The sequence below is a fragment of the Pituophis catenifer genome, unplaced genomic scaffold, assembly GCF_029215685.1.
Source record: "Pituophis catenifer annectens isolate HBS135680 unplaced genomic scaffold, rPitCat1.0.hap2 SCAF_3, whole genome shotgun sequence".
NCBI classification, from domain to species: Eukaryota; Metazoa; Chordata; class Lepidosauria; order Squamata; family Colubridae; genus Pituophis; species Pituophis catenifer.
In genome coordinates, this window is record NW_027256883.1 from 104,360,476 (window position 1) to 104,388,272 (window position 27,797).

General features: G+C 38.7%; 1 protein-coding gene across 1 annotated transcript in view; it reads right to left on the minus strand.

Moving 5' to 3' along the window:
* The window catches only part of SUCO (SUN domain containing ossification factor), a 257,495-nt gene that overhangs the window by 39,625 nt on the left and 190,073 nt on the right, over positions 1 to 27,797 (minus strand). The window contains exon 15 of the mRNA XM_070940885.1: positions 5,537 to 5,602. Within this exon, the coding sequence (XP_070796986.1) occupies positions 5,537 to 5,602 (66 nt within the window). The remainder of the gene's footprint in view (positions 1 to 5,536; positions 5,603 to 27,797) is intronic.

Sequence of the window (27,797 nt, forward strand, 5' to 3'; positions counted from 1 at the left end):
ATTAAATATAGTTAAATAGTCAATTAAATGTATATAAATGTATATAAATTTATATGTATATGAATCTAGTAAGTTCTATAAAGATATATCTTATGTTATAGGCAAAGGTCAGAGCTTAATTAATATAAAGATTTACAATTCTTATTGATAACAATATTCTTATGCAGAGGATCAAAATATTTTAAAGAGAATTTTCAGAAGAGGAGGGGAAAAAAGAGAAAGAGGGAGAAAATATCCAAAATTCAGTTGGGGACAAGCAATATTTTTCCAAAGGGGTGATATTCTTTCTCACTCAGCCACCGGTCTCCTCCAACCCTTTCTTCTTCCCACGTTTACTTTGCCACTGTCAAAACTGTCAAAACTCTATGGTAAGCCTCGAAGCTAGATTGTCTCTATGCCAGTCCTTTTCAATTTGCTCTGTCAGGCTTCTTCAATGGCTGCACTTCCTGTTCTCTGGCATAGTTGGATAGAGTCCAATCTCCGACTTTGTTCACCTTTCTGCTTTCACCAGCGAAATGGTCAAAAAGAGTTCTTCTGGCTTCTTTTAGTTTCCTTTCTCCCTATATCCACCGATCCTCTTCTTGCGCAGGTAGTTTTGCGTCCTCAGTTTCTTGCTCTCTGCGCCGGCTTGTCGAGCTCCGTGATCATTCAGCTATTCTCAGATCTCCGTCGCCGCTCTTCTCCATTTGAGCCCTTCTCGCCCGACTCCGCCGACCCCTTCCTGATGTTCAATCTCATATACGCAGGGAGGACACGTTTCAACCTCGGCACTGCTGCCTCCGATCTTCCTTGCTTCCCATCTAGTTGTCGGCTACCACAGCTTCAGGTCAGCCATTGAAAGGCTGACTTCACACGCGTCGGTTTGACAGAGCTGCCCGGTTTTGCGAGAAGCGTTTGCACATCACTTTCTCGCTCACCCGGCTCTCTCTATTGTCCGCGGGGCTCTCCAGGACCCGCGCCCCCGAAGGGATCCCCAAAACGCGGTGACAGGCGGTGTTGAGGAGTGGCGATCACTCACTCAGCACCATGTCGCTGCAGCTCGCCGACCGGAAGTCGACAGCAGAAATTTCTATTGTTCATTAAGAGTTGTCAATAATATAGAATATTATATAAGTTACATTAATATTATATATACTCGAGTATAAGCCGAGTTTTTCAGCACATTTTTTATGCTGAAAAAAGCCTCCCTCGGCTTATACTCAAGTGAGGAAAAAATGCCTTTTTTCCTGCAACCCGTTTTGGCTTCCAGGGGCTGCAGGGAGGCTTGCTAAGGCCAAAATGGGGCGGGGGGGTGCAGCGCCCCTCTGCCCCGTTTTGGTTTCCAGGGGCTGCAGGGAGGCTTGCTAAGGCCAAAATGGGGCGGCAGAGGGGGTGCAGCGCCCCCCGCGCCACGTTTTGGCTTCCGGGGCTGCAGGGAGGCTTGCTAAGGCCAAAATGGTGTGTGTGTGTGTGTGTGTGTGTGTGGTGCCTAGCAAGACTCCCTGCAGCCCACTGGAAGCAAAAACGGGCTGGGGGGGGGCTTCAAGGGAGAAAGAAACAAAGAAATCCTCACTGTTTAGGGAGATCCCCAGGTGCACTGAGCTTGAGTTGAGAGCTTATTGTAATAGGCTGGCTGCTAGCTATCCTTGCTCAGGCTAAGCTAATCAGTAGTGGAGCTCTAAGAATGCCAGATGAGAAGGAGAAAGGGAGGGAGAAGGAAAGAGAGAGGGTGGGGAGGGAGGGAAGGGTAAACCCTTTTATTCACACTTCATCCTCACTGTTTGGGGATCCCTAAATTCACTGAACTTGAGTTGAGAGCTTATTGTAAGTGCCTGCACTAGCTATCCTTGTCAGGGTAAGCTACAAAACGTTTCAAAATGTCTGGCTTTCTTCCTCCTACCAAAGACCTTCTGGGGTTCTTCACAGAAAGGGAGAAAGGAGGGAGGGAGGGAGGGAGGGAGGGAGGGAGAAAGAAAGAAAGAAAGAAAGAAAGAAAGAGAGAGAGAGAGAAAGAGAGAGAGAAGAAAGAAAGACAAAGAAAGAAAGAGAAAAGAAAAAGGAAGGGAGAAAGAGAGAGAATGCAGGTATCTCTTAATAGAGGCTTGAGCTTGCCTGAAATCAGATCAAACCCTACATCACTTAACCCAATGTATCAGATTAAATTGTTATTGAATTATTTTTGGTATATATACTACATTCTCTTGTGTAATTTAGTTATAGTGTAGTTTACACTATGCACTTACAGAGCTAGTTTACTGTTTTTCTTTGAAATAAATATTCAAAAATATTTAACCTACTGATGCCTCAATTAATGTAATTTTATTGGTATCTATTTTTATTTTGAAATTTTCCAGTAGCTGCTGCATTTCCCACCCTAGGCTTATACTCGAGTCAATAAGTTTTCCCAGTTTTTTGTGGTAAAATTAGGTGCCTCGGCTTATATTCGGGTTGGCTTATACTCAAGTATATACAGTAAGTTGGATAAGAATCAAACAATTGAGAACTTCTGATCTGGCGCCGCGGCGCTACAGTCGGGGCTATGGCAGGCTCCAATGAGCCCATGGAAACCCCGACTGACAAACCACCGATCGATCGGTCTTCGGACCGACCCTGTCTCGGAGGGATAGGGGGAGACGAGGAGCATCTTGGAAGGCTTAGAGGAACAGGCAAGTTCCTCGGAAGCCAGAGGGAATCCTCGAAGTTGGTGGTGGGGGTAGGCAGCCATGGCGGCTGCTGCAAAGCCGCGGTGGACCATGAAAAGAATGTGCAAGAGAGAAGAGGAAAGGAGGAGTTTTTCGAAGCCGGGTGAGTGACACCGACCCAGGCAAGAAACAACAGAATTTTTTATTTTAAGAAAAAATAAGAATCCAAAATTTAAAAAGTGGCTACAGAGCTTTGGGGCTTGAAAATTTGACACGGAATAATTACCTGGAACTAAATGACCCATGTTAGAATTTTTTAGTATAATTGATTCAGAAGAATTGACTTTTACTGAATTAGAAAATTGGATTTTATTTTCTCTATTTTTCTAATTGGAATGGATTGGAGAAACATTTTTTTTTGTGTGCCTTTTTTTTGGGAGTTAACAACTTTGGAAAGTTAATGAAGAAAGGCAGATGAATGGCTACATTGTAGCTATGGAGTCTGCAGTGATTAGGTGGAATGTGGATTAAAGAAATTTCCCTTCTATTTGGAAAAGAAACACTATGAATGGAGTTTTACTTTGGATTATTTTGGAATTAACTTTAGACTTAAGGATTTTGGAGATTCCTGTTCTGTTGCTGGATGATTTTAAAAAGAAGAAAGAAGAAATACTCTGGATTTACTAGAAATGAAACTAACTGGCCTAGCAAGAAAAAGGTGCGGGGGGTTTGATTGAAGAGACTTTAGTTTCTGCTTGTAAAAGAAATAGTCTAAATGGCTTTCTATTTTGGATTATTATGATTACTTTGGAATTAACATTAGACTAATGGATTTTGGAAATTTTTATTCTGTTCTGGGTGATTTTAAGAAGAAAGATCCTGGACCCTTTCTATAATGGAAATTTACAGACTTAGCAAAGAAGGTGTGGCGCATGAATACAAGATAGGAAGTGGATACATCACGCTTGGAGCAGACATTTTAAGAGCATTAGAGTGATATGTAGCACTTTTAATTTGAATAGATGAACTTTGAAGTGGAACAGGTAGACAGGCAGAAAAAAGAAGAAACAAAATAGATTCAAACTAAATGTAATTAAATTGTAATGTAATGCTTAAAAGCTTAAAGGAATAAAAGGTTTTTATTTTTCCTTTTTTTGGATTAAAACAGGAAGGTTTTTGGAACAATAAAGAAAGAAAATAATAAATGGCAATTAAAATAGGGATTTATATACTAAGTGGTTAAAAAGTACAATGAGAAGTGTATATTAACGTGAGATAACTTTAAGAAAACCTATTATTTGTTGTAATATGCTATACTCTGCAAACAAAGTTAGACTGGTGACTATGATTGATTAACATATTATTGAATGAAACTATGAAATACACAGATGACAGAGATAAATTGTGATTTAATTCAACAAATATTGGAAATGATGATTATATGAAATATAATGAGAATTAATTTTGATGAATATATTGAGACATAAAGATCAAATAGATAATTATGATGTAAGGGAAAGTTAAAATAATGAGGGGAAGGATATTAACTAGATAAGAGTTAGAGACTCGGAGGAAATAAGTGGGAAAATAACTAAAATGCTGGAAATCAGCCAAACAATGGTAGGAGAGTTGGAGGAGACTATGCTGGAAATCAGCCAAACACAAAATGCTGGAAATCAGCCAAGCAAAAGGAGGAGAGTTGGAGAAAAATATGCTGGAAATCAGCCAAATAATGGAAGGAGCTCTGGAGGAGACTATGCTAGAAATTAGCCAAATAAAATATGCTGGAAGTCAGCCAAACAAAGGAGGGAGTCTGGGAGAAGATTATGCTAGAAACTAGCCAAATACAATATGCTGGAAATCAGCCTATAACGTGGGGAGATAGGGAGGAGATAATGTTGGGAATAATCTCAAAAGAGTTGATAACTTGGGAAAGAATAAGTAATATGTTCTTGTGATAAAATTGTGTAATAAGTGGGATATTAAATTGGAAAGTTTAAGATACTGTGATTTGATAAAAAGGGTCAAATAATTAAGACGTTGATAAAATTGTGTTTTATAAATTTTAACAAAATGGAGTTGTATTGAAATTGAAATTGATAATTCTGGTGATAAAATTGTAAGGTATATAATTAGAATAAGAGACTAGAATATTGTTAACAATTAATTGGATATTGATGAGATATAGATACAGAGGTAATGAGTTAAAATTTAATTTGAAGCTAAAACTGTATTGATATATTAGATTTATTTAGATGAAAATGTTAAAATTTTATGTTTAAATTTGTTTTTTTTCTGTTTTAAACTTTTAAAAGATGTAATAGAAAAGTGGAATAGAGCGTGTTAAAAGAATGTAAGCATGTTAACCATCTATGACTGGATTGAAACTCTGTTCTTGAAAGTTATATTTTATGTTTATGTTTGGAAAAAAATAAAAAAAATATTTACCAAAAAAAAGAGAAAAGAATCAAACAATTGAAATAAATCCAAAGTACTGCTGAACAATAAAAAGTTTAGGATTCATTCTGTTCTGAAAGGGGTCATGTTCCTAATGAAAGATAAATTTTAAAGTAGAGAATACCTGGGAAGCTATTAAAATGTCTACTATATACAAAGTACAGCATCTTGAATCAATTTTCTGGACTTTTACTCAAATAGTTCATTTATCTGGGTTTATGCCATTCTAATCACTGCCTCTTTATGAATAATTTACATATCCCTCATTCATAAATAAGATTAAAACAACCTAATAACAAAAGCATAAAAATAACTTTCTTATTTACCAAGAAACATTCCAGTAACAACATCCCCCCAGCAAGAAATCTAAACATATCAAAACAGATCTGCACTGTGACTTGATAAAAGCAACCACGTTTTAACATTTTAAGATGAAAAGTAGATTTTAGTATACTCACTTGTGGCAGAACCAAGTAGATTTTTTGAAGATTTTTCTTCTCTTATATCATAGTCCAAAGGATAATCTGTTCAAAAATGAATTAAAAAATTATATTTGGTCAATACAGTAACTCCTTTTTAACATCAGATCTGCTTGCTTAGATGGACTAGAATAAATATATTGTGGAGTATAATAAGAACTATTTTATCATATTATTTAAATGATCCTTAATATTAAATATACAATATAACACTGTCATATTAAAATCCTAGCTAAAAGTTAGAATGGACATTCTGGATTTTTTATGCAGTCTTAAAACCAAGTGCCTTACTCCCTGTTGTAGCAATATTATACTTTAAAACAAATATGCAAACAAACCAAACAATTCTGAAAAATGAAGTTTAGTCTTGTTTTTTTTAATGAAGAACATATAATGGTTTCTAACACTTATTTTCTACCTCCTTTAATGTCTCTTAGGCCTTATCAAACATACTAGCTTTTATTAACCTCATTAGAAAAGCCTTATATAGGATTTCAGGAACGGCTTTTACCAGAATATACATAATGGTAGTGTCATGTCCCAGATATTTCTACAGGGACGCTGCTATTTTGGTGGGAGGAAGGGGGAAGGAATGGAGTGATCTGTATATGAAGTTTCTGTTTCTGTTTCCTGCATTACTGTGTTAATCTCTATATGAAGTTTCTGTTTCCCTGCAATGATGTAGTACGGGAGGGGTTTGGTTAGCATTGCTTTAAATAGCTGGTTTTAAGTGAGAACTTTCAGTTCTTGCCTAGATCTCATTTATCACTAAGCTTTCAATAAAAGCTCCTTTTGGAACAACTGCAATTTCAAGAGTCCTGCTTTCTTGGGAAGATTGGAGAAGCAAGACCTTACATTAGGCAAGAACTGCAAACTGGTCAACCCGGAGAGTAACAACCCTACTGTGGGGACCATGCACACCATGTCTGCCCAGGGCAGTGACCACGAAGAGCCTGAAGACTGGGGGAGAATCCCACCCCCCAAAATCTCAACTGAGGCCCTCAATGTCTGGGTCAAGGAAAACATTGCCTCAAATACCGCTGCCAAGCAGTTATGGTCCATTGGTGTTGGGAAGATGGAAGACTGGGGTGGCAGAACTAAAGATGTCACCCTCATCCGTGGGAACCAACGATCTGGTTGGAAGCAGGAGATGGGAGACCTTTACAACAATGATGAACTGGAAGGAGCCCAGACTGGCCCAACCAACTCCTGAGGGAAGCCATGAACCTCATGAGGGAGGCCATCCATGGCATGCGGATCCAGGATGCCCAAGCTTGCTCTGCAGGTCAGTTAGGGGACTACCAATGAACAAAAGGGATCCCCAACTCCAGGGGCATTGGCTGAAACCGTGGGGGCTACTGATGAACCCATTTCCACCATGGAAGATCCGCCCAGGAGACATTTCAACGGAAAGCAAGGCTTGTGACTAGAAAGGAGGCTTCCACCCTTAGAATGCCTCCTCATGGCATCAAATTTGACAGGAATCCCCAGCAACTGGGATTTTTCCTTGTACACGTACTGACCTACATGCAGAAGTATGGGAGGGATCTCCCTACAGAAGGTGCCTAAGTCAGAGGTGTCACCCTGGCTCTAGAAGGATCAGCTGCATTTTGGATTGTGAGCCTCCATAATGCAGATGCACCGGAGCTCTGCAACCTCAACTATTTCATGACAGCTCTGAGATGGAGATTTGAGGACCCCCTAGCCAACTGCAAGGCTAGATACTGTATAAGGCACATCAGACAGGGACGCCGTCCAGTCCCAAAGTACATTGAAGAGCTTCATGATCTAGATTGGCCAGAGGAAATACTCGTGAGTTGGTTCAAAGATGGCTTAAACGATGACCTGTACGACGCCTGTGTTGCCCTGGAGCCTCAATCCGCCTGCACAGCTGGTGTATCTTGGCTGAGGAAGCGAAAATCGACCAAGCTTGAAACCAGTAGCATGCAAACTGCTCCTGGAAGAGATCCCCACCAGAAGGGAGAAGGGAGGAAACCAAACCTCGCTCTCGGGTGGAGGAACCCAGTCAGTCAGAGAGCAACTACGAAGACCTTTTGGTGAGTGGGGTTGTCAAACCCTTTACAACTATAGAACTGTTAATTCTGGTAATGGAGAGAAAAGTGAGACTTAAGGCTAGATTCGGTATGCACAAGACCCAAGGTAGCTGCCTCCATCCTGTTCTGGGAGAAGGACGGCTCCTTAGGTTTATGTGCAGACTATAGGAATTTAAATGCTATTTGCAAGGAAAATCTTTATCCCCTACCCTTAATGAAGGACATGCTGGCCCATCTGGCGAAGGGGAGAATTTTTTCTAAACTAGACTTGCAGGAGGCTTATTATTGGATCAGGATCCGAGAAGGGGATGAATGGAAAACAGCGTTCAATTGTCCACTAGGATGTTTTCAGTTCAAGGTTTTGCCATTTGGGCTCCAAGGGGCTCCCCCCATTTTCATGCAGCTAATTAACGAGGTGCTGCATGAGCACTTATATAAGGGAGTTTTGGTTTATCTTGATGATATACTGATTTATACTGAAACTAAGACGCAACATGTTAAATTGGTGCAGGAGGTTTTGAAGAAATTAAGGGCAGCTAAATTGTTTGCCAAACTCTCTAAATGTGATTTTCACCAAGATAAAATAGATTACCTAGGGTACAGAATCTCTCACCAGGGGGTAGAAATGGACCCCACAAAAGTCAGAGCAGTCCTCGAGTGGGAACCCCCCTATACTCACAAACAATTGCAGAACTTCCTGGGGTTCGCTAACTTTTATAGGCAGTTTATCCCCCCTTTTGCCCAAATAGTGTTGCTGATTATAAATCTGTTAAAAACCAAGGGGGTAGATAAACCAAAACCTAGCCAACCACTGAATTGGACTATGGACTGCCAAGTGGCATTTGAAAAACTGAAAAAACAATTTTCAGCTGAACCTGTATTAAAACACCCAGATCCAGAGAAACCATTTGTAATCCAGGCCGATGCCAGTGATGTGGCAGTTGGTGATGTTTTACTCCAAGAGAATGAAGGCAAATTACAACCATGGGCATACACCTCTAGGAAGTTAACTGAAACTGAACAGAAATGGGCAATTTAGGAAAAGGAGGATTTTGCAGTTAGGTGGACACTCCTAACTTGGAGACATTTCTTGGAAGGAAGTAAAATACCTTTCCAAGTATGGACCGACCACAAGAACTTGGAAGCGCTCAAAACCCCACGGAAAATGTTTCCAAAACAAGTCCGGTGGGCACAGTATTTCCAACGTTTTAATTTCACCTTGAAGTATTTACCGGGAGGAAAAAACATTTTGGCAGATGCCTTGTCCAGACTAACGCAATATAACAGTGTCAAGGCGGAAGTAATTAAGCCCATAATCCCAACCTCCCAATTAGCAGTTAAGATCATCACATGCTCTCAGGTGAAGAACGACCCCTCCCCCTTAGGCAATGCCATCATCACAGATTTCAAAAAAGCCTTAGAAACGGATAAGTGGTTTAGTGCTAATAAACATATTTGCATAATAAAAGAGGGATTAGTTTGGGTGGGAAATAAGCTGTATGTCACAGCTACGGAAAGGTTGAAAACTATGCAAGGTAGTCACGACTCCAAATTAGCCGGTCACTTTGGTTTTGTAAAAACATTACATTTACTGAAATGGCAATTCTGGTGGCCCTCATTAAAAAAAGGACATAGAAAGTTATGTAGCAAATTGCCCCATTTGCGCTGCCACTAAATGCAGGCAGGGGAAAAATCCTGGTGTACAGCAGCTGGTGACTGACCCTTCAGCACCATGGAGAGAGACCTTGCCTGAGAGCTCTGGAAACACAGTGATCTGGGTTGTCCCAGATCTTTTCTCAAACAGGTTCATTTCATCCCATGCCAAAAGATCCCTATGGCTAAAGCCCTGGCTAAACTGTTTTTGGTCCACGTTTACTGCTTGCATGGGGCCTCACAATGTATTATTTCAGACAGAAGGGTCCAATTCAGTCAAGTTCTGGAAAGTGTTTTTGAATCTACTTGGGACCAAGCAGGGACTTAGTTCTAGTCATCATCCACAGACAAATGGGGCCACAGAACAAATTTATTTATTAGTTGCATTTTCTATGCCGCCCAACTCCCTAGGAACTCTGGGCGGCTTACAGCAAAAAAACAATGCAAACAATATCCCGTAAATTTTTTTTTAAAGAAAACATTAAAAACCCATACACTCCATTCCATGGCTGGGTCTCGCAAGATCACCATAGCGAGATCAACGGCCCCAGGCCTGCCAGAAAAGCCAGGTCTTCACCGCTTTCCAGAAGGCCAATAGGGTGGGGGTGGTCCGGACCTCAGGAGGTAATTGGTTCCAGAGAGCCGGGGCAGCCACAGAGAAGGCCCTCCCCCACGGGCCCACCACTGACATTGTTTAGCTGACGGGACCTGGAGGAGATCAGCTCTGTGGGATCTTACCGGTCGCTGGGAGCTATGCGGTAGAAGACGGTCTCGAAGATAACCTGGCCCTGAGCGATGTAGGGCTTTAAAGGTAATAACCAACACCTTGAATTGCGTCCAGAGACCGATAGGGAGCCAGTGCAGCTCACGGAGAATTGGTGTAATGTGCACCAATTCTAGGTGCACCCACAATAGCTCGCACAGCTGCATTCTGGACCAACTGTAGTCTCTGAACACTTTTCAAGGGTTGCCCCATGTAGAGCGTGTTGCAATAATCCAACCGTGAGGTGACAAAGGCATGAGTGACTATGAGGAGAGCCTCCTGATCCAAGTAGGGTCGCAATTGGTGCACCAGGCAAACCTGTGCAAAGGTCCCCTTAGCCACAGCCGTCAGATGTTGTTCCAATCTTAGCTGTGAGTCTAGGAGGACACCCAGATTGCGAGCCCGTTCTGAGGGGGACAATATCTCCCCCACCAGAACCAAGGATGGACAATCAACATAGTCTTTAGGAGGCAGTACCCACAGCCATTTGGTCTTGTCTGGGTTAAGTCTGAGCCTGTTGACTCCCATCCAGGCCCTCACAGCCTCCAGGCCCCGGCGCATCACATCCACTGCCTCACTGAACTGATGGGGGGTGGAGATATACAGCTGGGTATCATCAGCATATTGCTGGTATCCCACCCCCTGTTGTCGGATGATTTCACCCAGCGGTTTCATGTAGATGTTAAATAGGAGGGGAGAGAGGACCGAGCCCTGAGGTACCCCGCAAACGAGGGGCCTAGGGGTCGACCTCTGTCCTCCTACCAACACTGACTGTGACCGACCAGAGAGATAGGAGAACCACCGCAACACGGTGCCTCCCACTCCCAACTCCCAACTTAGTCGTCCCAGAAGGATACCATGGTCAATGGTATCTCGGGCTCGCCAGAAATCATCCAACAGTGTGACCAAGGCAGTTTCCGTACTGTAGCCAGGCCTGAAGCCAGACTGAAAAGGGTCCAGATAATCCATTTCATCCAATGACCGCAGGAGCTGAAGTGCCACCACTTTCTCTACAACCTTTCCCACAAAGGGTAGGTTGGAGACTGGCCGAAAGTTCTTTAATTCTGCTGGGTCCAGGGAAGGTTTCTTGAGGAGGGGCTTCAACCGCTTCCTTTAATGGTTGCAGGAAGGACCCCTCCCTCAAGGACGTGTTAACTAAATCCTGGAGCCAACCTCCTGTCACCTCCCTACTGGCCGAAACCAGCCAGGAGGGGCACGGGTCCAACAAACAAGTGGAGGAACTCATTGCACCTACAGCCTTGTCCACTTCCTCAGGAGTCACCGGCTCAAACTTCTCCCACACAATAGGACTAAGACCTGCCCCCGTCATCTCGGTCGGTATTGACCAATCAGAGTCCAGGTCCATCCAAATCTGAGCGACCTTATCTGACAGAAACTGCACAAACTCCTCAGCTTTACCCTGGAAGGACTCCTCCACTCCCACTGCATTAAGGAGGGAGTGAGTCACCCTAAATAGGGTGGCTGGGCGAGAATCAGCGGATACAATAAGTGTGGAAAAATGTGAACATTTTGCCGCCCGTATCGCTACTAAATAAGTCCTAATAAAGGCTCTCAAGAGTGTTCGGTCAGATTCAGATTTACTGGTCCTCCAGTGTCGCTCTAGACGTCTCTTCTGGTGCTTCATCTCCCGGAGCTCCTCGATAAACCAGGGAGCTTTCCTGGATCCACTGCCATTGAGAGGCCGCAAAGGTATAATCCGGTCCAATGCCCCGGACGCCGCCCTATTCCAGGCAGCCATTAGGGTCTCGGCTGGACTGTGGACAAGGGAGTCAGGTATCTCCCCAAGCTCCTTCTGAAACCCCTCAGGGTCCATTAGGCGTCTGGGGGCGGAACCACTTAATCGGCTCCGCCTCCCTGTGATGGAGGAGTGGTGTCTTAACAGGAAATCAGAACAGTACCTTCAACAGAAACTCAGTTCTGAAACAGTACTTGCACTCTTTTATTACCAGCAGGACAACTGGATCAAACTACTGCCTTTTGCAGAAGTAGCCTATAATAATGCAGTTTATGCTACAACAGGTTTTACCCCTTTCAGAGTGGCCACAGGGCAAGAATCTAATGCTATGCATGAGTTAACCTCACATGAACCAGATATACCCTCCTTGAAACAGTGGATCAGTCATTTGCAAACCATTTGGGCGGTGATCCGCAAAGCCTTGAATGGAGCCAAGGCTGCCTATAAAGCACAAGCAAACAACAGACAAACAGAACCTAAACCTTATAAAGTAGGGGACAAAGTTTACCTTTCCACCAAGCTTCTAAAATCTTTGCAGCAGTCTAAAAAGTTGGGTCCTAAGTATTTTGGACCTTTCCCCATAGTATTATTTTGTCAATATCCATAGCATTGGGGTAGATCTATGCCTTGATGGTCGATAGCCATTCTGGAATTTTGTCATAATGTACTTTTTTAATCTCATGCCAGGTTTGGAACAGTGCTTCTCTAATAACATGTCGTTGAAAATATCCATGTTGACTTCCGGTTTGCTTCCTTCGCAGAAAGACGGTCCCGTTTTTGGACCGCCAGCCCCGCTGCCTGTTAGAGCCTCTTCGATCCAGAGAAGCGGCTCAGAAGTTCCAGAATCCAAAGGATTAGTGGAAGAGAGTGGGCGAGAAGCAGGTTGAGCCCCTGTGAGCCCCCAGATAGCTACGGCTTGCCTCTGGGGAGGAAACAGGCGCGGCTCTCTTTCAGCTCACCGAGACTCCGGACAGTGTGGGACGAGTCTGCCCAGCGCAGAGCAAGGCGGCAGGAGCAACCTTTTTATTCAAAATAAATTCAAACAACCAGGGTGGAACAACAACTTGAACCTCGAAACTGCAAGTATTACTAGCCCTGTAGTTAAGTTTTAAGCAGAAGAGTGAATGTGTGAAAGTCGCTTGAAAATGGCGCCCGGCTTTAGCGTTAACGAGCTGAAAGCGAGAGTGGATTAGCAAAGTTTTTTTTTTTTTTAATTTGATTTATATGCCGCCCTTCTCCGGAGACTCAGGGCGGCTTACAATGCGTTAAGCAATAGCCTTCATTCTTTTGTATATTTTATACAAAGTCAGCTTATTGCCCCCACAAACTGGGTCCTCATTTCACCTACCTTAGAAAGGATGGAAGACTGAGTCAACCTTGAGCCTTGGAGAGATTCAAACCAGCAGAAATTGCAGGCAGCTGTGTTAATAACAGGGTGCACTAAACCACTGTACTATCAAGGCTCTTTCAACTAGCTACAAAGTTGCGGTGTCTGTAACAAGTGGAGGAAAAGAAAAGAAAAATCCTTTTTTTAAAATAAGCTTGATCTTGCTTCAATTTCAATTTCACCCTTAATCTGACTAAACCTGGGGGAATTTTTTAGAGGACTTTGTGGTGGAGGAAAAGGAAAAAGGATCTCCTTTTTTGGAAAAGCTAGCCTACGTGGCAGAATGGCTTCTAAGCAGACCAAACAGGAAGGGAAGGCGGCGGGGGGGGGGGGGACCCCCACACGTAAACCTGAACAGCAGCCTCCCAGCCAGCAGAGCCAGAAAAAAGAGATTGATCTTGAAAGCTTAAAGGATTTTATCACTCAGGCTTTGGATGAGAAATTTGAAAAGTCACAACAGGAAATTAAGCAGGAGATTAAAGAAATTAAAGAAGTGGTGCAAGAAAAGTATGATAAGGTGACTAAAAAATTAATCACAGTGGTGACTGGACTGTCAGAAGCAATTATTAAAACGGATGTTAAGGTGGAAGAATTTAAATCAGAAATGGATGTTAAAATGAAGGAAACTGACTATAAAATCTTTGATGCTGATATTAAAATGCAGAGATTTGAAAATGAAATTACAATGATGCAGTTCAGGTCTATGGAATTCACTATAAGGCTGAGAGGCATGAAAGAGAACGATAGACAAGACCTGAGACAGATTTGTGCTGATGCTCTAGCTGTGTTGTTAAAGGTTAGCCCTGAGGAGATTTTTTACAAAATGGATAAAATTTACAGAGTGAATTCGTGGTGGCCAGACAAAGACAACTGCTTAGAGATGTGGTGATATATTTCACAGACAGAAGAATGAGAAATGATATTTTGCAAAAGTCTTTTCTCTCTGCAGTGCAAGTGGAGGGAACGCAGATTGGAGTTTATAAAGAACTACCACCTAAGATGTTAAAAGATAGAAAAGACTTTGGATTTCTAGTGAATGAATTAAAAAAAACAACAAATTCCATTTCGGTGGGATGCTCCAACTGGCATAATCTTGAGGTATAATGGAGAAAGATACCGATTAAATACTGTTGAGAAGGCGGAACAATTTTACTCTAATGTTTTTAAAGAGAGTTCACCATCCCCACGTACATCTACTGTGTTGGAGATAAAGGAGAGTGATAAGGAGAAGCAACTCCAGCAAGAGATGGAAGAGCAGCTTAAGCAGGTGGAACCAGAGGTAATGGAAATGCAGGGAGCTACAGGAGGTTTTCTGGAGGAGCCCCTGATAGATTTTCCTTCGAAATTTGTGATTGAACCACCTAAGACTACAAGAGAAGTGGCTTTGGACCTAGCCCGGATGTGTGAAGCTAAGGATCAGCGTATAACTCGAGCAATTTCTAAGCAACTCAAAGAAAAACAACAACAGGAAAGGCCCAAGCCACAACAATATAAGAAAGGAGTCAAGAGCAATATACAAGAATGTGAAGCCATGGGAGGAGCAAAGCCGAAGACTGCCGTTTCGGAAGATCTTCGGCAATTCTGCTCGTCGCTTCAAAAAAGTGTACATGACGATTAAGTTTTTATCCTGGAATGTGAACGGACTAAATTCACCACAGAAAAGGAAGAAATTATTTACATATTGAGACAATTTAATAATGATATAATTTGTTTAGAAGAAACTCATGTTAGAACACAAGATCAAAAATATTTGATAAATTCAAGATTAAGAACACATTTTATTGCTTCAAATTTGGAAAAAAAGAATGGAGTGGTTATTTATATAAATAAAAGACTGTCAGCTAAAATTATAGAAGCAGATGAAGGTGGGAGGTTTATAGCAATTGAACTGCACACAGTAAGTGGCCTAATTCTTGTGATTGGAATTTATGCTCCTAATCAACAACAGGATAATTTTTACAAACTTTGCATTCTAAAATATTGCAATGGGACTATAGATCTATTTTAATCATGGGAGATTGGAATGGAGTAATTGACTCTAAAATAGATAAAAAGAGTTCGGCAAAGTCAAGGATTAGATTACCACAGACTTTTTTTGATATGAAAGAAGATTTGGAATTAAAAGATATTTGGAGAACACATAACCCAAAAGAATTGGACTTTACTTTTTTTTCAGATAGACGCAGATCCTTTTCTAGGATTGATTTTATTTTACTATCAGCTGACTTACTTGTAAAAACAAAAAGAACAAAGATTTTTCCAAGGACTTTAACTGACCATAGTCCGGTATGGATAGAAATTGAGATGGGAAAGAGTGAGAGAAGATCATGGAGATTAAATGAAAATCTGTTTAGATATGAAAAGAACATAACAGAACTTAAAAAGCAGATGAAAGAATTTTTTGAAATAAATTTGAATAAGGGTACCCCTGTTGAAATTGTGTGGGATGCGAGTAAAGCGTATATGAGGGGGTACTCATCCATATGAACTCTAAACACAAATTAAACCGACAAAAGAAAAGAGTTGAAATGGAAGCAGAAATAAAGAATAAAGAACAGTTACTTATAAAAAACCCAACAGATGAAAGAGTACGAGGAGCTATAAAATTTTTGAAAGATCAATTTCAAATGCTTATGGCGGAGTAAACAGCAACAAATTTACAATTTGCGAAACACAACACATTCTGCAACGCTAATAAACCGGGCAGATGGTTGCTTATACATTAAGGAAGAAACAGAGTACACAGATTATTGATAGTATTGATACTGGAGGGAAGGAAATCTCTCAACAAAAATTAATTAAAGATGTTTTTGTAGATTATTATACTAAATTATATGCCAAAGATGATACACAGAATGGATTTATAGAGAAATATCTAGAAAATAAAAGAGTTACAAAAATTACTAGTCAACAAAAGGAGAGAATGAATCATCTTATAACAGCTGAGGAGATTATTGCCGCAATTAAACAATTGAAAACAGCTAAAGCTCCTGGGACGGATGGTTTAACTGCGGTGTACTATAAAACCTCACAAGCAGAAATGATTGAACATCTTAAAGATCTATTTTGTAGTATACAACAAGGGGGTAAAATACCCCCATCATGGAAAACAGCTTATATCTCATTGATACCGAAAGAGCAAATAGGTCCTAAAAAAACTGAGAATTTTAGACCAATATCTCTTCTGAATAATGACTATAAAATATTTGCAAAAGTATTAGCCAACAGGTTGATGCCAGTTATTCAAGAGGTGATTCATTGTGATCAAGCGGGATTTATAGAAGGTAGATACATGAAGGATAATGTAAGGCAAGTTATAGATTTATTGGAATATCTTGAGAAGAATAAACAGATCCCTGCAGTGCTGGTTTTCTTGGATGCAGAGAAGGCCTTTGATAGAGTGGATTGGAACTTTCTATTAAAGACTTTAAAAAAGATGGACTTTGGGGATCAATTTATACAGGCGGTTTCAGCAATTTATCAAGAACAAAAGGCACAGATTATTATTAATGGAAGTTTGACAACAGACTTTAATATTGAAAAAGGAACAAGACAGGGTTGTCCGTTATCCCCATTGTTATTTATTTTAACATTAGAAGTCTTGTTGAATATAATACGGGACTCGAGTACTTTGAAAGGAATAGTAATAAGGCAAGAGGATTACAGAATAAGAGCATTTGCAGATGATCTGGTAGTTACCCTAACACAGCCGATGGAATCAATAATCCAGATGAAAGACATTATAGAACAATATGGTACAGTATCAGGATTTAGATTGAACCAAAAAAAACCTAAGATGATAGTTAAAAATATGACACAAGATCGAAAACAGGAACTTGAAAGCAAGGCAGGTTTTGAGATAGTACCAAAGGTCAAATATCTAGGAGTTCAAGTTGCAGAATCAAATATGAAATTGTTTCAAAATAATTATGAGGTGTTGTGGCGAGAAGTACAGAAAGATATGGCGACCTGGAAAAAACTGCAGCTGTCTTTACTTGGAAGAATAGCAGCAGTTAAGATGAACATTTTGCCAAGATTTCTTTTTTTGTTTCAAATGATTCCGGTGCTTAAAAGTGATAAACAACTGAGAGAATGGCAAAGAGGACTGAATAAGTTTGTCTGGAATGAGAAAAAGCCGAGAGTTAAACTGAAAATTATGCAAGATGTTCCAGAAAGGGGAGGCCTTAAACTTCCAAACCTACAATTATATTATGAAGCAGCAGCTCTGACGCAAGCGATTGGTTTGGAAGGAAAAAGACTGGAATATTGAATATAGAAAGCTTTGATCTTGAATTTGGTTGGCATGCTTACATATTTTATGAGAACAAAGTGGATAAAGTATTTAAAAGCCACATACTAAGAGACTCTTTGATGAGAGTTTGGAAGAAGCACCGACTCAAATGGGATTACAAAATACCGTTATGGCTGGATCTTGGTCATATCATGTGGAATACAAATATAATGTCACTCGGGGGGTTTTTATATAAAGAAGTTCTTTTTGCAGATGCGGGCAGATGGAACTGAAGACTTTAGAAACGCTGTTGGAAGAAAGGATTAAATTAACTTGGTTACAGTATAATCAACTTCAATTGAGATGGAAAGAGGCCGCAAAGGTGCAATTTGGTCCAAGGCGTCGGCAGCCTCCCATTCCCAGGATGCCACCAGATCCTCAGCCGAATCGCAGGTTTGAGAGGTAGGGAATGTCCCAAGCTCCGTCAAAAACCTCTCTGGGTCTATCAGGCGCCTGGGGCAGAACCATTTTATGGGTCCCGCCTCCCAGCGGCAAGGGTTGGCAGATTGAAAGTCCAGTCTAAGGAGGAAATGGTCGGTCCATGAGAGGGGGGCGACGGAAAGTTCCCTCCTATCACGACCATTTATCCACTGCCCAGAGAGAAAAACCAGGTCGAGTGTGTGTCCTCCCCTATGAGTTGGGCCCTGAATAACCTGAGTCAGGTCCATGGTTGCCATGGAAGCCATGAACTCCTGGACTGTCTCAGATGATTCGCCGATTGAAGGCAGATTGAAATCTCCCACAACCAAAAGGTTGGGGAGTTCAAGTGCCACTTCAGTCAAGACATCGAGTAATGCGGGCAGGCTGTGGCAACGTAGCTGGGAGATAGGTATGTGACCAACAAGCCCGACTGAACTCCAGGGTCCCACTTCAATAGAAGAGACTCACACCCACCTGAGGGACAGTCAATCCTCCTCTCTCTCTTGTATCTTGTGTTTTATTTTGATCCTTGCTTTCTTCCCCTGCCAGATGTAATTTGCAATTATTTTGTTGAAATCTTTTTAAAAAATCCTTCCCTGGTTTCATCGGAATTACTTGAAACAAATAAAGGATTCTGGGTAATACGTTCATTTTAATCGAGGCAATCTTTCCCAGGAACGATAGTTGTAACTTACTCCACATTTCTAAATCCTTTTTTGTCTTGCCAATTTATTATAACTGTCCTCTCTAATTGATGAGCCTTTGTTAGTGAGCCAGATTCCTAGATATTTTACCTTTTTTGACATTTGTATTCCCAATTTATCTTCTAATTCTTTCTCTTGTTGGTTTGTAAGGTTTTTCATTAATGCCTTTGTTTTTTGTTTATTGATTTTAAGTCTGGCCACCCTTTCCTTACTATTCTATTCTTGCTAATAGTTTAGTTCCTGTTAATATTGGCTGTTCTATAATAAAAACCACATCGTCGGCGAAGGCTTGAAGTTTATACTCCGCTTTTTTGACTTTTAATCCTTTTATTTCTTTATCTTTTCTAATTTCATTTAGTAATGTTTCTAGAGATAATATGAACAGTAGGGGGGATAGGGGGCATCCCTGTCTCACTCCTTTTGTATTGTAAATTGTTCTGTCATGTCTCCGTTTATCATTATTTTTGCCATTTGGGAGGAGTAAATCTTCTTAATCATATTTAAAAATTTGTCACCGAATTTCATGTTTTCCAATTGTAATATGAGGAATTTCCAATTTAAGTTGTCAAAAGCCTCCTGCGCATCCAAAAAGATTAATGCCAATTGTTTATCTGAGTTTTTTTCATAGTATTCCAAGACATCAATTATTAATCTCATATTGTTTTTTATTTGCCTTTTTGGAAGGAAGCCGTTCTGGTTTGGGTGAATATACTTAATTACTCTTTTTAGTCTCTATGTAATAATCAGTGTAAATAATTTTTAATCTACTTTTAATGGTGAGATCGGCCTGTAATTTTTAATTTGTGTTTGATCTGTTTCTTCTTTTGGAGTAAGTGTGATGATGGCTTCAGTCCAAGATTTGGGGATTGTGGCTTTCAAGAGTGCACATTGAAGGTTTCAAGTAAGATTTTATCTATTGGGTGTTGACATGTTTTATAGAATTCTGCCGGTATGCCATATGGTCCTGGAGTGTTATTGTTTTTTTGTTTTTTCTTTGCCTCTGTTAATTCTATCATGGTAATTGGTCTATTCAGTAACTCTCTATGTGTTTATTCTAATCCTTGGATGTTTGTTTTATTTAAATATTCTTTAATATCTTCTTCCAAAATCTCTTCTTGTTCATACAAATTTTGAAATAAAGTTTTTGCTATTTTCTTTTTATCTTCGTTTCTATAGTATATCTCTCCTGTGTCATCTTGCAGTTGGTGTATTGTTCTCTTCTCTTTTTCTTTTTTTCAATTTATACGCCAGCCAGCGCCCTGTTTTGTTTGCGTGTTCAAAGTGGTTCTGTTTTGCTAATTTGATTTTCCTTGCTATTTCTGTTTGTGTGATCACTGGATTCTGGATTCCTAAGATAGAAAGAAGCCTCCAGATAGGTGATCGACTCTTCCAATTCTCTATTGATGGACACCTGCTTTTGTTCCAACAATTCTATCTTCTTATCTGTTTGTTCCATTTTTACCTCCACCTTTTGAATCCTTTGCTCATTTTTCACGATATTCTGTTGTATTTTTTCTATTTTGTCGTCCATTTTCTTGATATTATCTTTTATTTCTCCGATGTCAGACTTCAAATCCTCATGGTTTCTTCTTGTTTCCTCATGGTTCGCAATAGATTCTTATGTCTTATTCATTCCTTCTTGAATCATTGCCAACACTGACTGAATGTTTTGTATACTAGAAGTGGAGATTACCTTTTCTTTCTCTGTTCCTAACATGGTGTCAATTGATCTTTGCTGTGCAGGAGATGCTGTAAGAGATGCCTGATTTGAGGTTATTTTCTTGTTCATTTTAGTTATAGTTGTGCCTGAACTTGTAATTTTCACTCTTTATGTTTTCCCAAAATTTCATACACTAATTTATTTTTAGTATCTTTATGTTTGTTGTCTATATTAATAATTAAACTTGTATAATATACCAATCTTTAAATGGCAATCTGTATTCGTGATATTATAAATTTATCTATATTAATACTCTTATTTCCTTCGTTTCTCTTACCGATGCAATCTCTTGTTTCGATTTTCGCTTCCTATTCTTCGGTTGTCAGAGCTTCAGGCCAACCAAGATGGCTGGTTTTTTCCTCACCAGAATTAAGAGGTTTCTCCTGAACCTTCGGGGAGATTGCTTTTCTCTCCAAGGTCCTTGAAGATTCCTCTTTTTTCTATTGATCTCTCCAGGATCAATAGTGTCTAAAACGGCTTCCTGGTTAGGAATATTGGAATTTCAAGAACGGAGCCCCGTTCTTTAATTCCAAACATGTTGATGTCACCACCGGAAGTCTCCTGAGCAGTGTTTTTTTAATCTTGGCAATTTTAAGATGTGGACTTCAACTCCCAGAATTCCTCAGATAGCCATATGCTCATCTTATTTTGGCTTGGAAATTCTGGGAGTTGAAAACGTAAGTGTTGCCGAGGTTGAAAAATTCTGCTCTAAGAGCTAACTGCAATGCCCCATCCTGTAAATGCTCAGTAATCAAAATCCTGCTTGGATTTTGGGACAGATGCAACATGGTGTCAACCATCTACAATCTAAAATCCTTTTTATTTCATAGTGTTCTTCTCCCCTCACTATGATTGGGTCCAGGGTTTCTTTTCACACTGGTCTCAACTTAAACACCTAAGCAGGTTTTAACAAACTACAATGGAACACCGGGGGCACTTTTCCTAGTATTTTGGGTAGTCTCAGAGTCTGAAGCTATCCAGCCAGCACACAAGTAAGTAATTCAGCAGGATTCATTTATAGAAGAAATTTCTTTAAATACAATAATATAAAACATGATGCGTGTATACAATACCTATGCAACTCTTGCAACGTGGTAGAGAAAAGAAGAAGCAGCAAGTACAAGGACAAGAAGTAGAAGCAAGGAACAGAACACTCAATCAAAGACATACAAATTCTTATATACACAGAACAGTTAAATTAAGCCATGCCTAGGCTCTGAGCCATCTGACATGGCTCACAACAAATCCTGTGTCTCACTCACCAAATAGTTCCTATTGGCTGACTTGTTGTTATGGCTATTCCAGTTTATAAATCCTTATACACTGACACTCCCCCCTTTATGATTGGAATAGACATAAAACCAAATAACTTAATATTCTTCCCATGATGCACTCCACCCAATGTCTTGGTCACTATATCTGCCAGATTGTCTTCTGAAGAACAGTGAAGCAAGCTAATTAATTTACATTTGATGGCTTCTCTTACATTACAATATTTAATATCCACATGCTTGCTTCTATTTTTTTAAAAAAATTTATAAACTTTATTAAAACACATATAAAAAACTTTTACAAAACATTCAATGTATAAGTAAATTTTCCTCTTAAAGCAATATTTCGTAGTGGTCCTTCAATTAATACAGTTGTAATTTTCCCCTTATTTTTAGCCTAATAGTTTTTCCTTTCCCTTTTCCTCCCCCTCCTTTTCTTTTTCCCTTCCCCTTAGGATTCCTTAGCAATTTTTATATTTGGATTATACTTTTGTTTTGAAATTCCCCTGTTCATGTTTACTTGTCCCTAGGAAATTATTAATATACCTATTTACATCTTTATTCTATTCTTCTTGCACCTATGTATCTTTATTAGCGGAGTTGTACCATATGTACCATTTGTCCCATATTTTGTAATACTCTGTCTCTTCTTTTTCGTTAATCTCTTTTGTTAGTCTATCCATTTCAGCACACTGTGCGATTTTATCTGTTAGCTCTTCTTCCATTGGGATTTTTTCTTGTTTCCAATTCTTTGTGTACGTTATTCGAGCTGCCATTAGAATATGTATTATCAGGTATTTTATATCTTTAGGATATATTTTTGTGAAGATTCCTAGCAGGAAAGTTTTTGGTTTCATCTCTATTTGTAATTTTGTTATTTGTTCCAACCATTTCTTAATGTTAGACCAAAACTTCTTTGCTGCCGGGCACGTCCACCATAGATGGTAAAAGGTACCCTGCGATTTTTTGCATTTCCAGCATAATGAACTGTTCTTTGAATGAATTTTTGCCAATCTTGTGGGCGACATATGCCACCTATAAAACATCTTCACCTGGTTCTCCTTGTATGCCACCGCTAATGTTAATTTTGTATTCATTTGCCATAATTCCTCCCACTTCTCCAAATCTATTGTATGTTTAAAATGTTGCATCCATTTAATCATCGTATCCTTTACTGTTTTCTCCTCCATTTTATATCGCAATAGAAAATTATAGATTTTACTAATTAATTTCTCTTGTGAGTCTAATATAATTTTATCTAGTTCTTGTTTCTCTCTGTAGATTTCATATGTTTTTATATGTTCCTTGTATTTGGATTGGATCTGTGTAAAAGTCCACCAGTTGACTTCTCTATTTAGCTCTATTTCCAATTGTTGTTTGGTTTTCAGTTTTCCTTGATAGTCAATTAAGTCTTTGTATCTAATTATATTTTTAGGTTCTGTTAAGTTTGGGTGTCTTACCGCTTCTGATGGTGATAGCCAATTCGGAATTTTTGTGTAGTGTTGTTTTTTAATTTTTAGCCAAATTAGTAGTGGTGTATTCCTAATTGTGTGTCTTTTAAAATAGGTATGTGTTTTATATCTTTTATCCCATAAAAAGGAGTGCCAGACCATTTGCAGTTCGTGGCTTTCAATTGTTAATATCCTGCTGTTTTTTAATTCCATCCAGTCCTTTACCCATGATAACACCGCCGCTTGATAGTAGAGTTCCCAATCCAGGAGTGCTGTTCCTCCTCTGTCTTTTGTGTCTTGAAGTAGTTTAAGTTTAATTCATGGTCACTTCCCTTGCCATATGAATTTAGAGATTATCTTATTCAATGTTTCAAAAAACTTTTTCTCTAATTTTATTGGAGCGACCTGGAATAGATATAATAATTTTGGTAGGATGTTCATTTTAATAGTGGAGATTCTTCCCATTAATGAGATCTGTAGGTTTCTCCAGTTATCCAAATCTTTTTTTATCTGTACTATTAATTTGTCGTAATTGTTTTCTTTTATTGATGAGCTTCTTGGTGACAGCCAGATCCCTAAATACTTTATTTTCTTCGTTATTTGAATTTGTGTGCTATTCTCCAATTCCTTTTCTTGATTTTTCATAATGTTTTTTGTTATTAGTTTCGATTTATTTCTATTTATTTTTAGTCCAGCCACCTCTCCGAATTCTTCTATTTTCTAGCACAGTTTTGGTGCTACTTGTAATGGTTCCTCTGCTATAAATACAAGGTCATCGGCAAAAGCCTGAACTTTGTATTCTTCTTGTCTTATTTTTAATCAATGAATTTCTTGGTCTTCCCTAATTTTTTTTAACAAGATTTCCAATGTTAAGATATACAATAATGGAGACAGTGGGCATCCTTGTCTAACCCCTTTTGTAATATCAAATTCGTCTGTTGTGTCATCATTCAGAATTATTCTTGCTGTTTGTTTTGTGTAAATTTCTCCAATGATTTTTTCAAATTTTATTCCAAATTGCATACTCTAATTGCGCCTTTATAAATTTCCAATTTAAATTATCAAATGCTTTTTGGGCATCAAGGAAAACCAGCAAAGCTTGTTTCTCTGGATGTGCTTCATAAAATTCAAGTGCATTTATTATTATTCTTATATTGTTCTTGATTTGACGGCCCGGCAGAAATCCATTTTGGTCCAGAAGGATATAATTATTTAATACTTTTTAAATTCTTTCTGCTATAATTGCTGCAAACACTTTATAATCTGTATTCAATAGAGATATTGGTCTATAATTTTGAATTAATTTATGATCCGTGTCCTCTTTGGGTATGATTGTGATTATTGCCTCCGTCCAGGTTGACGGGATTTTTGTCTTCTCTAAAGCCTCGTTATATACCTCTAGTATAGTTTCTCCTATTGTTTCCTGTACAGTTTTATATAACTTCACTGGGAGCCCGTCTGGCCCCGGTGTTTTATTATTTTTTTGTTTTTTCAGTGCAAATTCTAATTCCGTCTTAGTTATTGGCCTGTTTAGTATTTCTCTTTGTTCATCTGTAATTGTTGGCATATCCGATCCTTTTATATATTGTTTTATCTTTTCTTCCTCTACTTCTTCTTGTTTATATAAATTTGCATAAAATGTCCGGATAATTTCTTTTTTCTCCTCCCTGCTATATTGAATATCTCCTTTTTCATCTCTAAATTGGTGTATCATTCTTTTATCTTTGTCTTTTTTCAATCTGTACGCCAACCATCTACCTGTTTTGTTCGCAAACTCAAAATAATTCTGTTTGGCCATTTTTATTTTCTGTGCTAGTTCATTTTGATTTATCAAAATTATGTTATGTTTAATTGTTTTCCATTCCTCTTTTATTTTTTTATTATCAGGATGCTGTTGAAGTTTCTGTTCTATATTCTTTAATTCTTCATATAATTTATCTATCTTCTGTTTCCTTTCTTTATTTTTCTTTCCTAAATAAGCAACAGTCAAGCCCCTTATGTATGCTTTTGCCGTATCCCATGTGTTCTGTAAGGAAGTATCCTCTTTTTTGTTTGTCTTAAAAAATAGATCTAATTCCTTTTCTAACATGTTTGAATTCTTTTTGTTTACATATCCTTTGATTCATTGTCCACCTCCTAAACCTTTTTTTCCCCTTCCAGATTACAAGAATTGGGTTATGATCTGCCCATTGATTTACTTCTATTTCTATTTTTTCTACCCCGTTCCTAATATTCGCAGTCATCCAGGCCATGTCAATCCTGGACCAGGATTGGTGAAGGTGGGAATAGAAAGTGAACTGATTCTCGTCTTTGTGTATTTCCCTCCAAACATCTCTCAAATTTATTTCCATGGCCATGTCAAAGAATTCTTTTGGGAGTGTTTCTTTCTTTCTCTTGTTCTTTTTGCCACTTTTATAATCTTTTTTCACATTTACTATCGCATTGTAGTCTCCAATTAGACAAATCTCTTCGTATTCTAATTCTACTATTTTTTTATGTATTCCTTTAAAATATTCTTGTTGATTTTGGTTAGGGGCATATATTACTACTAATAGTATTTTCCTGCTTTCTAGTATTAACTCAACCATCACCGTTCTGCCTTCCTCGTCTGCATATAATAGTTTCAAATCTATTCTTTCTTTTACGTAAACCGCTACTCCTCTTCTTTTGAATCAGGGATGTACATAATTTTCCTAATTTTGGATTTTCTAATATTTTTTGTAGCCTTTTTTAATATGTGTTTCTTGAAGGCATATCACATCTGCTCCTAATGTTCGTAATTTTGTAAATGTTTGAGATCTTTTCTTTGGTGCATTTAGTCTGTTTATATTTACAGAAAAAAGTTTCATTGCCTCTTCCATTATCTAATGTAATTGTTTTTTGGTGTGTCTTGTTTCCATCCGAGATTTTGTTCTTGCCCCTTCTCTTTCCTCTCTTTCTTTCTCTTGATTTTTCCTTACTTCTTTCTCTCGCACCACTTCTATTTGCTCTTCTTCCTGGCTTCTAATTTCTGTTTCTTCTTTACTTTCCTGTTCTTCCTCTTGGTCAAAGTGCACATTATAAAATTCCCTCACTTTTTCTAGTGTATCTATTTTGTATTTTTTGTCTTCCCAGGTGACCAAGATCCCTTCCGGAGTTAACCATCTAAACATTATTTTATATCTGTTCAATTGGGTTGTTAGAAATTGGTAGTGTTGATGTTGATTTCTGATTCTTTGGGGAATTTGTTTTAGGACTATAATTTCTTTTCCTTTGTATGTCAACGTCCCTTCTCTAGATTTCCTATATATCTCCTCTCTGATTGATCGTTTGGAAAATCTGACATGTACTTCTCTCGCCAGGCGATGCCTTCTTATAGTTTGTATGTATGCGGTATATTTCGTCCAGTTGTCCTTTTATTTCTAGTTTGTCCTTTTGTATTATTTCTGACACTATCTCCGCCATTTTTTCACCCAAGTCTTCATCTTTTTCTTCTGTTATATTTTGAAAACGGAGAAAATATGAAGCTTTCTCCATCTCAAGCATTGTTATTGAGTCAGACAGTTCCTTATTTAATTGACGGGCTTTTTGCTCCATTGCCTCTACCTTGTTTCTACTTGATCTATTTTTGCTTCTGCTTTTCTGATTCTTTGTTCATTTTCTGTTATTGATTGTTGAATATCTCCGATTTTGTTGTTCATATTTTTAATATCCTCTCTAACTTCTCCAATTTCATTTTTAATCTCTTCATTAAATATTCTCATTTCTTCATGATTTTCTGCCATTTTTTCTTGAGTTTTCAACAGTGTTTCCTGGATCATTGAAAACATGCTTTGCATGGCAGTTAGTGTCAATTCCTCTTTCTCTTTCTCCTTTTCTTTTCCTACCATGCTTTTTGTTGTAGTGGTGATGCCACCATTGCTGTGGTATTTACAGCTGGTTTTTCCCCATTTTCATTATGGTAGATATAGTTGACATTTTTAATGCTCATGTAAAACTTTCCCACACTAACGTATAGTTCTTAATCACTAATTTCCCTTATAATGTTAACACACTTTGATCACACTTCCATTGATTACTAATCACTTAACATTACTTAGTTATTATTTTACAAGTTTTCAGTTCTTATTTACAGTATTTTCAATCAGCCTAGGTTGTAATTAATTCACCTTCCCCTTTTTCAAATTTTATAGATTCACAATACATATATATTTCAAGGTTACGATATTATTTCTATTCCACCCATGTTTTTCATTATCTTAGTAACTAATATATAAAAATACAATTTATCAAATATAGAAATAAAGGAAAGTTTTTTTTCCTCCTTTTCCTTAATGGCATTTAACATTTCTTCTCCGATCTCATCAGTGGCTGTAAATGTTACTATTTCCTGTAGTCCATTCGTGTCAGATTCCTTCCCCTTGAGTCTTTTTTTCTCTCTACAATCACTGATAACGCCTGTTATCTGTGTTTAAAATCTGTTTTAAAGTCCCACAGGCACTTCAAAAATCTTTTAAGTTCCTTTTGGCCTCGTTGTTATTTAGATTAAAGAGTTTATCTCCTTCTCCGGCTCCTTCTTTCTCCACCACTGTCTCTGGGTCCTGGGATTATCAGTCTTCCGATCTTGCCTAGTCACTCTACGGGTCTCTTCTTTCTCACGCTGTTGTTTTTTACGTTTTATTGCGCTTCTGTTTTAGTTCACCGCCGTTAGTTAATCCAATAGTTTTGCGCCCATCTCAGTCCGCGCTTCTCCTTTTCTTCTCTTCCGTCTGGGGTTCCTTTGCACAACCA